At 43.7% G+C, this 13,041-nt stretch overlaps 1 protein-coding gene across 5 annotated transcripts in view; it reads left to right on the top strand.

The window, feature by feature from the left end:
* The window catches only part of NMT2 (N-myristoyltransferase 2), a 67,035-nt gene that overhangs the window by 41,229 nt on the left and 12,765 nt on the right, over positions 1–13,041 (top strand). For all 5 annotated transcript variants that reach the window (XR_014313762.1, XR_014313763.1, XM_082738710.1 and 2 more), the window contains 5 exons: positions 2,177–2,295; positions 2,396–2,487; positions 2,609–2,725; positions 3,719–3,889; positions 5,129–5,237. Coding sequence is in view for 3 of the 5 variants with exons in the window: in XM_082738710.1 (XP_082594836.1) it covers positions 2,177–2,295; positions 2,396–2,487; positions 2,609–2,725; positions 3,719–3,889; positions 5,129–5,237 (608 nt within the window). In the remaining 2 variants the exon portion in view is untranslated. The remainder of the gene's footprint in view (positions 1–2,176; positions 2,296–2,395; positions 2,488–2,608; positions 2,726–3,718; positions 3,890–5,128; positions 5,238–13,041) is intronic.

Raw genomic sequence — 13,041 nt, 5'->3', positions numbered from 1 at the left:
TTCAGCCTTTCTGAAGTTTCTACTCTTCTCCCAACCATGTCTGCTCCATGCATCTGGAAAAAGCCCGGGCTCGGGAGTGTGAAAGATCGAGGAGAGCAATTCTCCTCGCTTGTCTTTTCCTTCAGGCTCTAGAAATATATGTGTTTGGTCCTGGAGGAAGGCTCTCTAGAAAGAATTTATAGGATTTTAAATGCCATTGAATTGAGTGACCATTAGCGAAAGGGATACGAGTCTATTGATCTGGATGTATTGGGTTTAGCCAAATGCTCCTTGGCAAACTGCTGCTGGCTTTCAGTTCCTGGCCCCGGGGCCAGGCAGGCTGCCTCCTAACATCAGAATACGTCTTTGGGAAGATAGCCAGGGTGCACCACATTTTGGCCTGTCCCCTAAATCCCTGCAGGTTTCCCCCCAGTTCCTTGAATGCCCATTTGCACCTGAGTTAAGGCAGCAGCAAGGTTAGTGGGGGCCTGAGGTTGTCCCCAGTGTCCGGTGGGGAGCCAAGCTCTAAGCAGACATCCTGAAGGGACTCTCTGGGAGCAGCTGAGAATCTGGCCACTCTGGCTGACTTGACAAAGCCTAAGGTTTTATACGGGGTGAGCTGGTGCAGCAGTAGTGACCGACAAAGTCAGGGGCTAGAAAGAATGAAAATCAAGACCCCTTGGAGCTGGTAGAGCCCCTGTGGCTTCCACCTGTAAAAAGATGAGGCCAAAACCTCTACTTTATTTAGCAGATAACTGTTTCTTTTTGTTTGTTTTATTTTTTTCCTGGTTGTTTATGTATTTCTTCTTTGAGGTATCAGTGACATAGAGCACTTCATTAGTTTCAGGTGTCAAACATGTTTATAGACATTGTGAGACGACCCCCCCCCACGCAGGTCTAGTTACCATCCCTCACCACTCCGACTTACAGAATCTGTTTCTTGTAATAAGGACTTTTAAGATCAACTGTCTTAGCTACCTTTCAGGTATGCAATATGGTATTATTAAATGTGACCACCATGCTTGTATTATGTCCTCAGAACTTGACTTGCTTTGTAACTGGAAGTTTGTGTCCTTTGACCCCCTTCACCCATTTCACACCCCACCCCACCCCCACCTTTGCCAAGCACTAGACTATTCTCTGTGTCTAGGAATTCAGGATTTGGGGGTTTTTTTTTTAGATTCTGTGTATAAGTGAAATCATACAGTATTTGTCTTTCTCTCTCTGACCTAATTCACTTCACACAATGCCTTCAGGGTCAACATTGAATGGCAAGATTGCCTTCTTTTTTATGGCTGAGTAATAGTTAGCAGATCAGTGTTGAGTGTCTGTTGTTCAGTGCCAGGCACTGGGGAACATGCCGGGGAAACCGTGATGGCAACGTAGGATAAAAATGGCGGCCAGGTGGGGACGGAGGGAGGGCAGCCTCCAGGTAGGGAAAAGGTTTAATCAGAGAAAGACGCTGTGCAAAAGTGATGTGTAAGCTTATACCTGCAAACACTCAAGCACGGAGAGCAGGGGAAGGGCTGTAAGAGCAGAAGGAGACCCCAGACGCCACGAGCTGGAGCTGAGCTGGAGCTGACCTTGGCCCCCCATTCAGCATGGATGAAGCTGGAGAGCAAGGCCAGGTGGGCGGCCAGGTGGGATCAGCCACAGACAAGGGCCTGGGTGCTATGCCACTCACACTGGGAAGCTGTGGGGGAGGAAAAGGGCACCTTTGTGGAGGTCACTGGAGACGTGGATGACTTCAGCTGCACTGTCAGCAGTCCCAAAATTAGTTGTAGGTGTTGCTGGGATCACTGTAGCCCTCCCCCCAACCCACCCCAGGGTTTTGAAATGCAGAGTAGGAAGAAAGCATTTTCAGGCTGTCACTGGACCTAAGCTGCCCACTGCGGCAGATCTGTCATCTGGGGGTTGAGGCTGAGAAGTCATAGTCATGTCATAATACACACCTTGTCATTACATGAGAAACGATTGCTCCTTTTGTTTAATTGGTGAGATAGCCGTGCCCACTACCTAGCTACCCTGTCTCACTCAGTAAGTAGCTGAAATAATAGCATATTTCCGTTGATGAAATGAAACCCAAGTCCCCTAGAAATGATTTCGTTTTCTGGGACGGACCATTTGGGCCATCAGAATACTTGGTCATTGAATATTCTCTTTTTGTCTGTCTCTTTTCTTCTCTGCGCCTCCCCAGATGAAGTCATAACCTCTCACGGGGCGATTGAAGCAGACAAAGACAACGTGCGTCAGGAGCCCTACTCCCTGCCGCAGGGTTTTATGTGGGACACCCTGGACTTGGGTAACCCCGACGTGGTGAGTGACGCTCTTGAGCGCAACAGCTGTCCTCGCACACATTGCTTCAGGGGGCAGGGGTTGCGAGCACCATAGACAGGACACTCGCTTGCTCTTGTAGCTCAAGGAGCTGTACACACTGTTAAATGAGAATTACGTGGAAGATGAGGAGAGCGTGTTCCGGTTTGACTACTCGCCCGAGTTCCTGCTGTGGTGAGTCAGGCCGGCCGCCAGGGGGCGCCCCGGGCGCGGGCAGTCGGGGCGGCGTGCCTCGGTCTCTCCCTGGTTTCCTGGACACTAACGCGCCAGTTTTCCTCATCTGCTTTGACTTCAGGGCCCTGCGTCCCCCCGGCTGGCTCCTGCAGTGGCACTGTGGGGTCCGAGTGTCTTCGAACAAAAAACTAGTAGGGTTCATAAGTGCCATTCCAGCAAACATTCGGATTTATGACAGGTACCTACTAAAGCTTGTCCGTGTTGGTTTCTTTTCCAGGAATCGCCATTACAACAGGCTTCTTTTTTTTTTCTTTTTTTAAGATTTTATTTATTTATTTATTTATTTATTTGAAGGTTGGGGGGGCGGGGCGGCGAGGGGAGTAGGCTCCCTGCTGAGCAGAGAGCCTGATGCAGGGCTGGATTCCAGGACCCTGAGATCATGACCTGAGCAAAGGCAGAGAGGCTAAACCCACTGAACCACCCAGGCGCCCCAAGAGAGAGATTTTATAAGAAATCTTTTTATCCATAGGATAACTAATGTTGCATTTTTGCTCTGGGTCTCTGGCCTAGAAAGTCAGAGATCTAATGCATAGTAGGGCTGTTTACCGTAATAGGGCTGTGTATCGGGTTAGTTTCTTTGCTGCTGAAAAGCATTTGATGTCAAGGAGTCTGTGCCACATGGAATGCCTGCATATCTAGAACCAGAGCAGGGAATGGGCTTTGAAACTCTGCAAGGTTTACTGGAGCTCGGAAAAACACCAGCTCTCTTCTGGTCAGGGCACCTCTCCGGAGCCTAGGAATTGAGTTATCCTCCAAAGCAACATCTTACCAGATTGTGCAGCTGGGTGACCCAGTTAGTGTCCTAATTGCGTACATTACAGAAAAGAAAAAAAACAAAAACAAACAAAGAAAAAACAGATGTAGAAACTTTGAGGCACATCTTACCTATTTTCCAAAGTGAAAACTTAGAAATAAAAAGTCTTAAATTTATTGAGGGCAAGGGGGTTTGGATCTCCATGACCTAGAGTTATAATCATTTTAGCAGGGGATCTGGGGGCTAGTTTATTTATCTGAACTTGTGAAATGCCTAAAAGATGGGCTATTTTTCTTAAATATTGTGTTGAGGGGGGATCTTTCAGTTTCTAATTTTAAATGTCATGGGTGTTATTTTATTTTTTAAAATGTTTTGTCGTACGCCCCCTCAAGTCTTTGACATCTTTTTCTTTCTTAGTGTGAAGAAGATGGTAGAAATCAACTTTCTTTGTGTTCATAAGAAATTGAGATCAAAACGGGTAGCCCCAGTGTTAATTCGAGAAATAACCAGAAGAGTGAACCTGGAAGGGATTTTTCAGGCCGTCTATACAGCTGGAGTGGTTCTTCCTAAGCCGGTGGCCACCTGCAGGTAACAGCACCTCAAGCCTTGCCCCCCTGCTGTGTTGCTACCAGTTTTTATTCTCACGTGTATTTTGTGGATTTGGGCTTACCTGGTATTATGTAGTTGGTTGGGTAGCACAGGGGAAATTAGACCCAAGAAACACTGTGACCAGTGTTCTTTCCAGTTTGCCATATAACTTCATGATTAAAAAAGGGGGGGGGATCTCTACTTTTTAACATTTTCTGGCTAATGATGCTGGTTCTATATTTCTTTGTACCTTCCGTTGGAAAGACCAGCGCAGCCTCTCCCTTGGGGAAAGCTGGGGCATTGTGATCTTGAAACATCCAGCCTGCTAGCATTTTCTTTCCTTCTAGGCACTCAGGTTTATACCAAGCTGTGCCCTGGATGTCAGGGAACTGTTGCGAATGCTTGATAAATACCAGCTGAGAAGCTCAAACAAACTTGTTTGCTGAGAATAAGAAAAGGCTTAAACTCAAAAAAAAAAAAAAAGAAAGAAAGAAAGAAAAGGCTTAAACTCTGTTTTTATGACTTCATCTGTTTTTATCAAACTTTCAAAGGTTAATCCAGGGAGAAAATGGTTTATCAGATTAGCCCCTGGACTAACCTGTTCGTAAAGCCTTGAGGCTTTATCTCTCGACTATTTTTGACTCAAATAAGATGAAATTTTGCTAAACATAGTACAAAAGGTAAACTGTAATGACTATCTCCCATTAAATTATTCATAAATAACCTAAACATATAAGACTTCTCGCAGGTGTGTTTTAATACAAATCATCTAGTACCTAAACTGGAATCGCTAAAGAAATTCAAGGTAGTTTCTCAAAAAGTTGTTTGCCTTGGTGTGGATTATATAAAAGTGACAGCTACTAATTTAGGGAGGATGTTTTCATGTTTTTAAACTTTTTGGTCTGCTTTCTGTAGAATCAGCACTGGTCATTAAATACTTGCAGACTGGGCATTTTTTTTAAACTTTATTTTGCAATTTTATGATTGCTCTTTACTGAAAGAGATGAAAGGTCACAGACTACAGAGGAACATAACTAGGAAAGCGAGGACGTATTTTAGATTTTAAAAAACAGCTGATAAAATAATTATACAAGAGGAGGGCCGGCATCCAGCGCTGTGCTGGGGACATCATGAGTGTTTGAGTGTTAAATGCTTCTGCAACAGCTGAGCTGAGACAAAGAGTAAACAACTGGTAGGGTTAGAAACCAATCAGATTTTGAAACCCTTATTGTATTCCAGATACTGGCATCGATCGCTAAACCCCAGAAAACTGGTAGAAGTGAAGTTTTCTCACTTGAGTAGAAATATGACTTTACAGAGAACAATGAAGCTCTACAGACTTCCAGATGTAAGTAAGAATGTTCTGCAGTTTTTGGAAGCTGTGACCTTAACTGAAGCTTTTAATGTAGAAAAGAGTTATTTGCAAGAGTCTTAAAAAACTAGCTCATGTGTTTGAAAATGTGAATGTGTAGCTTTTTGGAACTCTGGGCTAGGAAAAAGAGGCGTGCTGAAAACACCAGTTTTTTGTTTTGTCTTTTTTTTTTTTTTTAAGGCTTTTTAAGTCTTCAGTTTATGGTTGGATGGGATTGAACTCAAGACATGTAAGTTTTGAAATTTCGAGTATATAACATTTATTACAGAAGAAGTAAGAAAACTTGAGGCTTCTGATGCTGTTGTAACAAAAAGGAACTAAGAAATAAGGCTTAGTGGAGAGACCAAGGAAAGGAAATAATGGCTCACTAAATTACGTCTTTTTAGAGGCACCTGGGGTGGCTCAGTTAGTTAAGCGTCTGACTCTTGGTTTCGGCTCAGGTTGTGATCTCAGGGTGGTGGGATCAAGCCCTGAGTTTGCTCTGTGCTCACGGGGGAGTCTGCTTGAAAGATTTTCCCTCTGCCCCCCACCACACCCTCTCTTGAATAAATAAATAAAATTTTAAAATACACACACATATATAAAATATATATTCTATAAATAATATAAATAAAATAAAGTAATATAAAACAATAAATAAATAATAAAATAATATAAATAAAAAAATAAAATAAAATTCTATGAATAATATAAATAAAATAATAAAATAAATAAAATCTTAACAATAAATAAAATAAAATATATATAATAAAAATGTTTCATAAATAACCATATTATGTATAAAATATATATACATATATTTTTAAATATTTTATTTATTTATTAGAGAGATTGAGAGAGAAAGCATGAGTGGAGGGGAGAGCAGAGAGAGTGCAAAGCCAGACTCCCCGCTGAGCAGGGAGCCTGACTTGGGATTCCATCCCAGGCCCTTGAGATTGTGACCGGAGTTGAAGGTAAATGCTTAACCAAATGAGCCACCCAGGTGCCCCCTCAAAAAAAAAAAATCTTCTTAAGCTAGCGAGTTCCCAACATGCTAAGTTATCTCTTAGTAGAGGAAAAGTTACATGTGCTTTTGCCTTTAAGACTTGGATGGTGTGTTAGTTATCTGTCACTGTTGTGATAGATTACCACAAATTTAGCAGTTTAAAACACGAATTTATTATCTCCTAGGTTCTGTGGGTTGGAATCAAAGCCCAGCTTTTCTGGGGCCTCTGCCCCAGGGTCTCTTACGAAATTGCCATCAAGGTATCCCCTGGGGCTGGGTCTCATCTGAACACTTGACTGGGGGTGTGTTCACCTCCAACTCACAGGGGTGTTAGCAGGCCTGAATTTTTGCTGGCATTTGGACTGAGAGCTTTAATTCCTTGCTGGCTTTTGACCTGAGGCCTCCATCAGTTCTTTGCCAAGTCAGAGTCCCCATAGGGTAGCAGCTGTGACAACATAGCGGCTTGCTCCATCAGACCCAGTGAGGAAGTGAGTCTACAGAGATAGTCAGCTAGCAAGGTAGAAGTTAGAACCTCACGTGATCAGTGCTTGCAAGTGACATCTAGTCACTGTTGCTCTATATGTCACTGGTTAGAAACAAGTCCTGGCTTCCACCCACACTCAGGAGGAGCACAAGGGTTTAAGCACCAGGAGGGGGCATCACCAGGGGGCCATCTTAGAATTTGTCTGCCACAGATGGGATCTTCCATTCGAAGTTTTGATTTTGCCAGAACTGTTCTTTCTCTTGGGCTGGTTAGAAGGTAGTTCTGTGACTACTTTAACTTGATTTGAGGGATTCCCGTGGAATGTCTCCATGTTCATCTCAAACACGGGGATGCCTTACCTGCAGTGGCCTTTCTCCTTGTGGTGGACTCCTCTTCTTTTTGTCTTTCGGCCAGTAGTGTGTTTACTGAGTTCATGTGAATAGCTATGTGAACTGATGTATTTTTTTCTAACGACGGACAGGAAACAACTGATTCTGACCTTGGGCAGAATTTCATGAGGAGAAAAGGGGAGGTGAGGAAACCAGATGTGGGAGATACCAGGACCATCATTCTGGAACTTTGTAACCTGGCAAAAGGCTAGGCCTCTTCCTTCCTTCAGTCTTACTGTCCTAGCAGACAGTGGGGCTCAGACTAATGAACCCACTGCCTCTGAGGCCAAGGAGGGAGAGGAAACCTAGACCAGAAAGAAAGGAAAATAAAAAATCCAGGCAACATGACAGAGGCGGGTCCACAGGACCAGGGGAGCCAGCCCCTCATGCTGGAGTGACAGAAGGGAAGGTAGGCATGTGGAGAGGTGGACATGGAAGACATTCAGAACAGTCACACTAGCAACGTGACATTGCATACTGACTGGCCAGGATTATTCTGAAGCCAGGGGCAAGACCTAGAGTGACCTAAGGAGTACAGAGTGGTATAAAGGCACAGGACACGGCTACAGTGAAACACGCCCCCTGCAGGCCTTTCTGTTCTCAGCCGCCTCTTTGCCAGCGGTTATAAAGACCATGCCATCCAGGAGTGGACATTAAAAACTTCAGGTGTGCCGACTTTTTCCACTAGGGGCTAATGCTGTTCTCCTGTGGTCTCCCCGGTTCAGTTTCTTGAGCCTGAAGCTGTCCAGCTTGTGTGTAAGGAAAGCTCCCACTTCCATGTAGACTGCCAAAAATGAGATGAAGGAGGAGTTTTAATACTCGTCATTGGTTTATTCGGGGTGATCAGACTTTGAGCTGCTGAGAGTCTCTTGACTTTTGTTCCTCATCCTTTATGTTTTTACACAAAAATCAATCAACCAGGTAACAGCATTAACAAGTTGGTAATAAATCACGGATCCGGCATTGGGAGTGCCCCCCTACACCCCCAGCCCCGACCCAGTAAAGTGAAGTTTACAAAGTGCTCTCAGGTGTGTGTATGTATTCATGTTATTCTTAAACAGCCTTTCGAAGCTGGTGTGTCCTGTCTGCATTTTGCAGATGAAGAGATTGGGGCTTATGCAGTTTGACACTTAGGTACAGGCCTGTCACTAATAAGTGGGGGACTTGGGATACATGCCCCAGATGTCAGGTTTCACCGTTAGATCCCTTTGCTCCTGCCATCACCTCTCGCATACCTCCGGGGACAGCGTGGCCTGGTCCCACCAGATGTCTCGCCATGCAGAGGTGAGCACAAGAAAGCATGATTGTCAGGGTCCAAATAGTGCTCGTTGGCATGCTTTTAAGTCCTGGGGAAGGAGAGAAAAATGAAGAGTGAAATAATGTAGAAGAGAGGGTAGAAGAGTTGAGAGTACAGATATTAGGAAATCGGAAGGCACCCCCTGAGCCACCTGGGAGTGTGCCCTTTGAGTTAGAAGCTGGACAATGCAGGGGCTCCTGGCCAGCTCAATCGGTAGAGCTTGAAACTCTTGATCTCAGGGCTGTGGGTTCAAGCCCCATGATGGGTGTAGAGATTACTTAAAAATAAAATCGTTCAAAAAACAAAAAACAAAACTGGACAACAGCTTCCCCACACAGGGCCCCAGTTGTGTGATTTAAGAACATTTTTGTACCCTTCAGAGTAAGGAAGAAGAGCCTTCTGCATACAGCTTTTGCTCTCTGGATCAGTCTCATCTTCTGATCCTCTTTCTGCTTACAGTGCCTGCTTTAGGTCTTGTTTGTGGACTTCTGAATATAGTTAACATCATTATGGCCACCGTTGTGCTAGACAGTGGACATCCGTAGTCTCAGCTATGCTTCAGGACAGTCCTAGGAGGGCAAGGCATTCTCCCCATTTCACGGAAGAGACCTGTGAAATTGGTCTGTACAGAATCGTCATCTTCTAGTTAGGAGAGAACCACCCAGAGCCCACGCCCCCAGCCTCTGCTATCTGCCATGCTAACGTCTTCCCAAGAGTAATGCCTTTCCTTACCTTGTGAGCATCAGTTTGTTTTCATTTGCTGTTAAGCATTTTCTTTTTTTTTTTTTTTGAGATTTTATTTATTTATTTGAGAGATAGTATGAACAGGGAGGGGAGGGAGATGGAGAAGCAGACTCCAGACTGAGCAGAGAGCCCTACATGGGGCTCTATCCCAGGACCCTGGGATCCTGACCAGAGCTGAAGGTAGACACTTAACTGACTGAGCCCCCCAGGTGCTCCACTTCTGAGTGTTTCCTTCCTTCCTTTTAAAGATTTTATTTATTCATTTATGAGAGACACAGAGAGAGAGAGGCAGAGGAAAAAAAGCAGGTTCCCACTCTCCCACTTAGCAGGGAGCCTGATATGGGACTCGATCCCAGAACCCTGGGATCATGACCTGAGCTGAAAGCAGATCCTTAACCAACTGAACCACCCAGGTGCCCCACTTCTGAGCATTTTCAAACAAAGTTGGAATTTTTTTATTTTATTTTATTTTTTTTTTTGTCAGTGGTCTTAAAGTTGAAGGAATTTAAAGCAGGCAAACAGCCAGAGTCACATTAATTGCTTGGTGTCCTTCCATGGTGTAGCAAGAAGGACATGCTAGTGAAGACATGCTAAGACACACAGAGTTCTTCCTACAGTGAGTTGCAGTAGATGCTTTTTTTAGTGATTAGCGTCCTGCTGCTGCTTTTTAATCAAATCCCCATAATCACTGCTTACATCTCTGCTCTGGAATCTTGGCTCTGAGACAGTTTACACCACATAGTTTGACAGAGAACAACGGGGCTTCTGTTTTTTAATAGACCTCTGAGCCTTTTTTCCTGTATGCACTGATAAGCAGATTTTACACATATTCCGATGTACAGAGAGTCCCAACAAGTCATGCCTGCTAGCTGAACCCTGGGAGAGTGAGTCTGCCCAAGATAATAGAGTTTGCATGTGAAATATGAGGCTTTCCCAGTCACTTGAAATGTCTTTTTGTTTTTTTGGAATTCTCTGGAAACCACCTTTCTTTTTTGGGTTATGCCAAAACTTAGCATTTTTTTTTTTTTTTTTAATTTAGGCTTAACATTTTCCCCACCTCTTTCTGAAGACCACGGCTGTAAATGAAGGGTTTATTTTATATTTTCAAATGTATTTCCTGCTTCTGTAGATTTTTTTTTTGAGAATGTATTACTTCACGATATTAAAAAGAAGCACATTTAGGCCCTGAAGAGACATGGCCATTGTGAGTTGGCAAAAGTAAATATTCTTCTCCTGTATTCTGGGATTTTGGCTTTTTTTTTCCCCCCTGTAGCTGATACAGTCTGATGTTCTTCTTTTTTTTTTTTTTAAAAAAAAAAAAAGCTTCTACCCATCATTCTGACTTTTGGAGGCCTGACACAGCAGTTCTCAGAGTTGATCCTGGGACCCCTGAGCAGTCATGAGTTTAGCCCAATCCAGGGGATGGGGACCTGTGACATCAACACTATTTTTATAATAACAGTGAGACAGAAATGCATTTTTCACTTAATTACCCTACAGGTGTACTGTGGCATCTACCAGAGGCATTACGGAATGTGTGCTTGGGCGTTTTTTGGATTTAAAGTTTTCTCAGTTTTAATTTCTAGCATGATAGGTGCAGGTGGATATAACCCACACACGTAGAACTCACTGGGCCTACTCCGTGTTGAAGAGGGTAAAGGGGCGGGTCGGCGGGGGGCGCCTGGGCGGCTCAGTTGGTTAAGCGAATGCCTTTGGAGTCCCAGGATCGAGTCCCGCCTCAGGCTCCCTGCTTGGCAGGGAGTCTGCTTCTCCCTCTGACCCTCCCCCATCTCATGCTCTCTCTCTCTTTCTCTCAAATAAATAAATAAAATCTTAAAAAAGTAAAGGGGTCTCAGACAAAAATATTTGGGAACTGCTGCTTTAAGGGTGTCTGTTGGGCAAAAGATGTTGATTTTAGTGGAATAAATTTTGTGGAATAAATACTCAGGAGAATATTGCTGAAGAGGAATGTTTTGGTCTAGAAAGACGTCGGCAAGCTTGTTCTTCCTTTCTGAATGTCCACCTCACAGACGCGCTGTCCTGTTGCGTTCACTAAAGACTCTAATTGCTTGATATCATTATTCTTGAACTAGTAACAGAAGAAAAAGCAGTTTACTATTGAAAAGGGCTACGTAAGACTTTATTGAGGTCATCCTTTTGGCAGAAAATCATCTTTGTAAATGACTTTTTAAATACATTATTTCTTTATATGTAGTTTGGTTTTTCCTATTAGCATTTAGAAATGTATGTTTATTACATTTTCCAGTATTTGGAAATCACATAGGTTCCATCTTGCCATGAATCTCCAGTATAGAAGTGCTAACAAACACTAAAATTGGCCTGGGGAAACGAAAAAAAGAATTTTTGCCTGGCTCTCACATAAGTGCCAGGCCCAAGATTTGTCATCTTTGCAGAGCTGACAGTGACTTTTTTCCATGCATGCAGTCTTCACCTTACCTTACTGTATAAATGTGGTTTGAAACATAGGAACTCATTCATTCATTCATTCATTCATTCATTCATTTGGCTGTTATTACCATTCTTGCTTGAAGGGTTAGGCCTCGGATGGAAGCCAGGGCATGGAGATTTCTCTTGCTTTGGCTTGGTGATCCACAAAAAGTCTAAAAGTACGAGTTCTCCATTAAATGTTAAGGGCTTACCTTCTCTCGATGTGGACTTAGTAAACGATATTTTGGCTGCATTATTACATCTTTAGAGATTACATGAGCCATAATAGGATGGCGCATTGTAAGGACATTTGGGTCTGTAAATACAAAGAACAGATCTCTCAGCACCCCTCCCAGTCCCCCAGTCAGTGATTGGTCAGCATTCCTTGTCACGGACCCCAAGAGACCTCAGCACAGCCACTAAGGTGGATCAGAGCCAGCACACAGGATGAAACCTGTATACCACCTTGGGCTTCTGCTATGCTATGTGTCTGGGGATGTGCGGGAGCTGTCATAATCTATTTTTAAAGGCTGTATTTAATTTTAAAGTATTTAAAAATAACTTAGAAAAGGTGGAGTAGAAGTATTTATATACAGGCTACTTACCACTTAAAATGTATCCACTGTTTCTAGGAAAAAAACAAGCTAACTGGAAAGATGAAATGGGATTGCTGAGTTTTTAGTATTTTTTTTTAAGATTTTATTTATTTCTCTGAGAGAGAGATCGATCCTTGCTGAGCCAGCCTGACGTGGGGCTCAATCCCAGGACTCAGGGATCGTGACCTGAGCTGAAAGCAGACGCTTCATGGACTGAGCTGCCCAGGAGCCCCGAGGTTTTAGTATTTTGTACAACAAGCACTTGTGGTGGGTTTTTCTCACTTCTTAGCTCAAGTGTCCTGGTGTCTGGGCAGTTCCTAGGGAGCTAGGTGATGTCTGGAGCTTCTGAGCACACAGTGGAACAAATCCAAATGAGGACCTGGCCTAAACATGGGGTTAATTCTGTTCCTAATAGAACACTATAGAAATCGTGATGATCCAGAATGATGAATTCGAATGCCTGTTCTAATCACCTTATTTAATCAAAAGATAACCTGGGTAGTCAGGGCGGGTACTTGGCCGCTTGGCTGTTAAAATGGTTGCCCTTCCCCTTCTGACCAGTATGATTTACTTTTTTTTCCATTTTTGTTGCTCACAGGAACAAAATAGCTTACAGCCTCTTTACAGTCCATTGATTAAAATAAGTTTCTGAGCTGTCTTCACCTGAATTCTCTGCCTGTCAGACAGGACATTTGTAAGACACATCCTTCCAGAACACATGCACCCATGGGGTGGTTGTTAACATGCTAGGCTTTGGCCCATAGATTGGGGTCCCCCTGGCTTTGATTGGGCAGCACTAACCCCATACCCGGCCCACGGATAGAAGGCACAACACGT

This window comes from Mustela nivalis (assembly GCF_964662115.1).
Source record: "Mustela nivalis genome assembly, chromosome: 7".
NCBI classification, from domain to species: Eukaryota; Metazoa; Chordata; class Mammalia; order Carnivora; family Mustelidae; genus Mustela; species Mustela nivalis.
The sequence above is the reverse complement of the archived record's forward strand: the minus strand, read 5'-3'. Positions and strand labels throughout refer to the sequence as shown.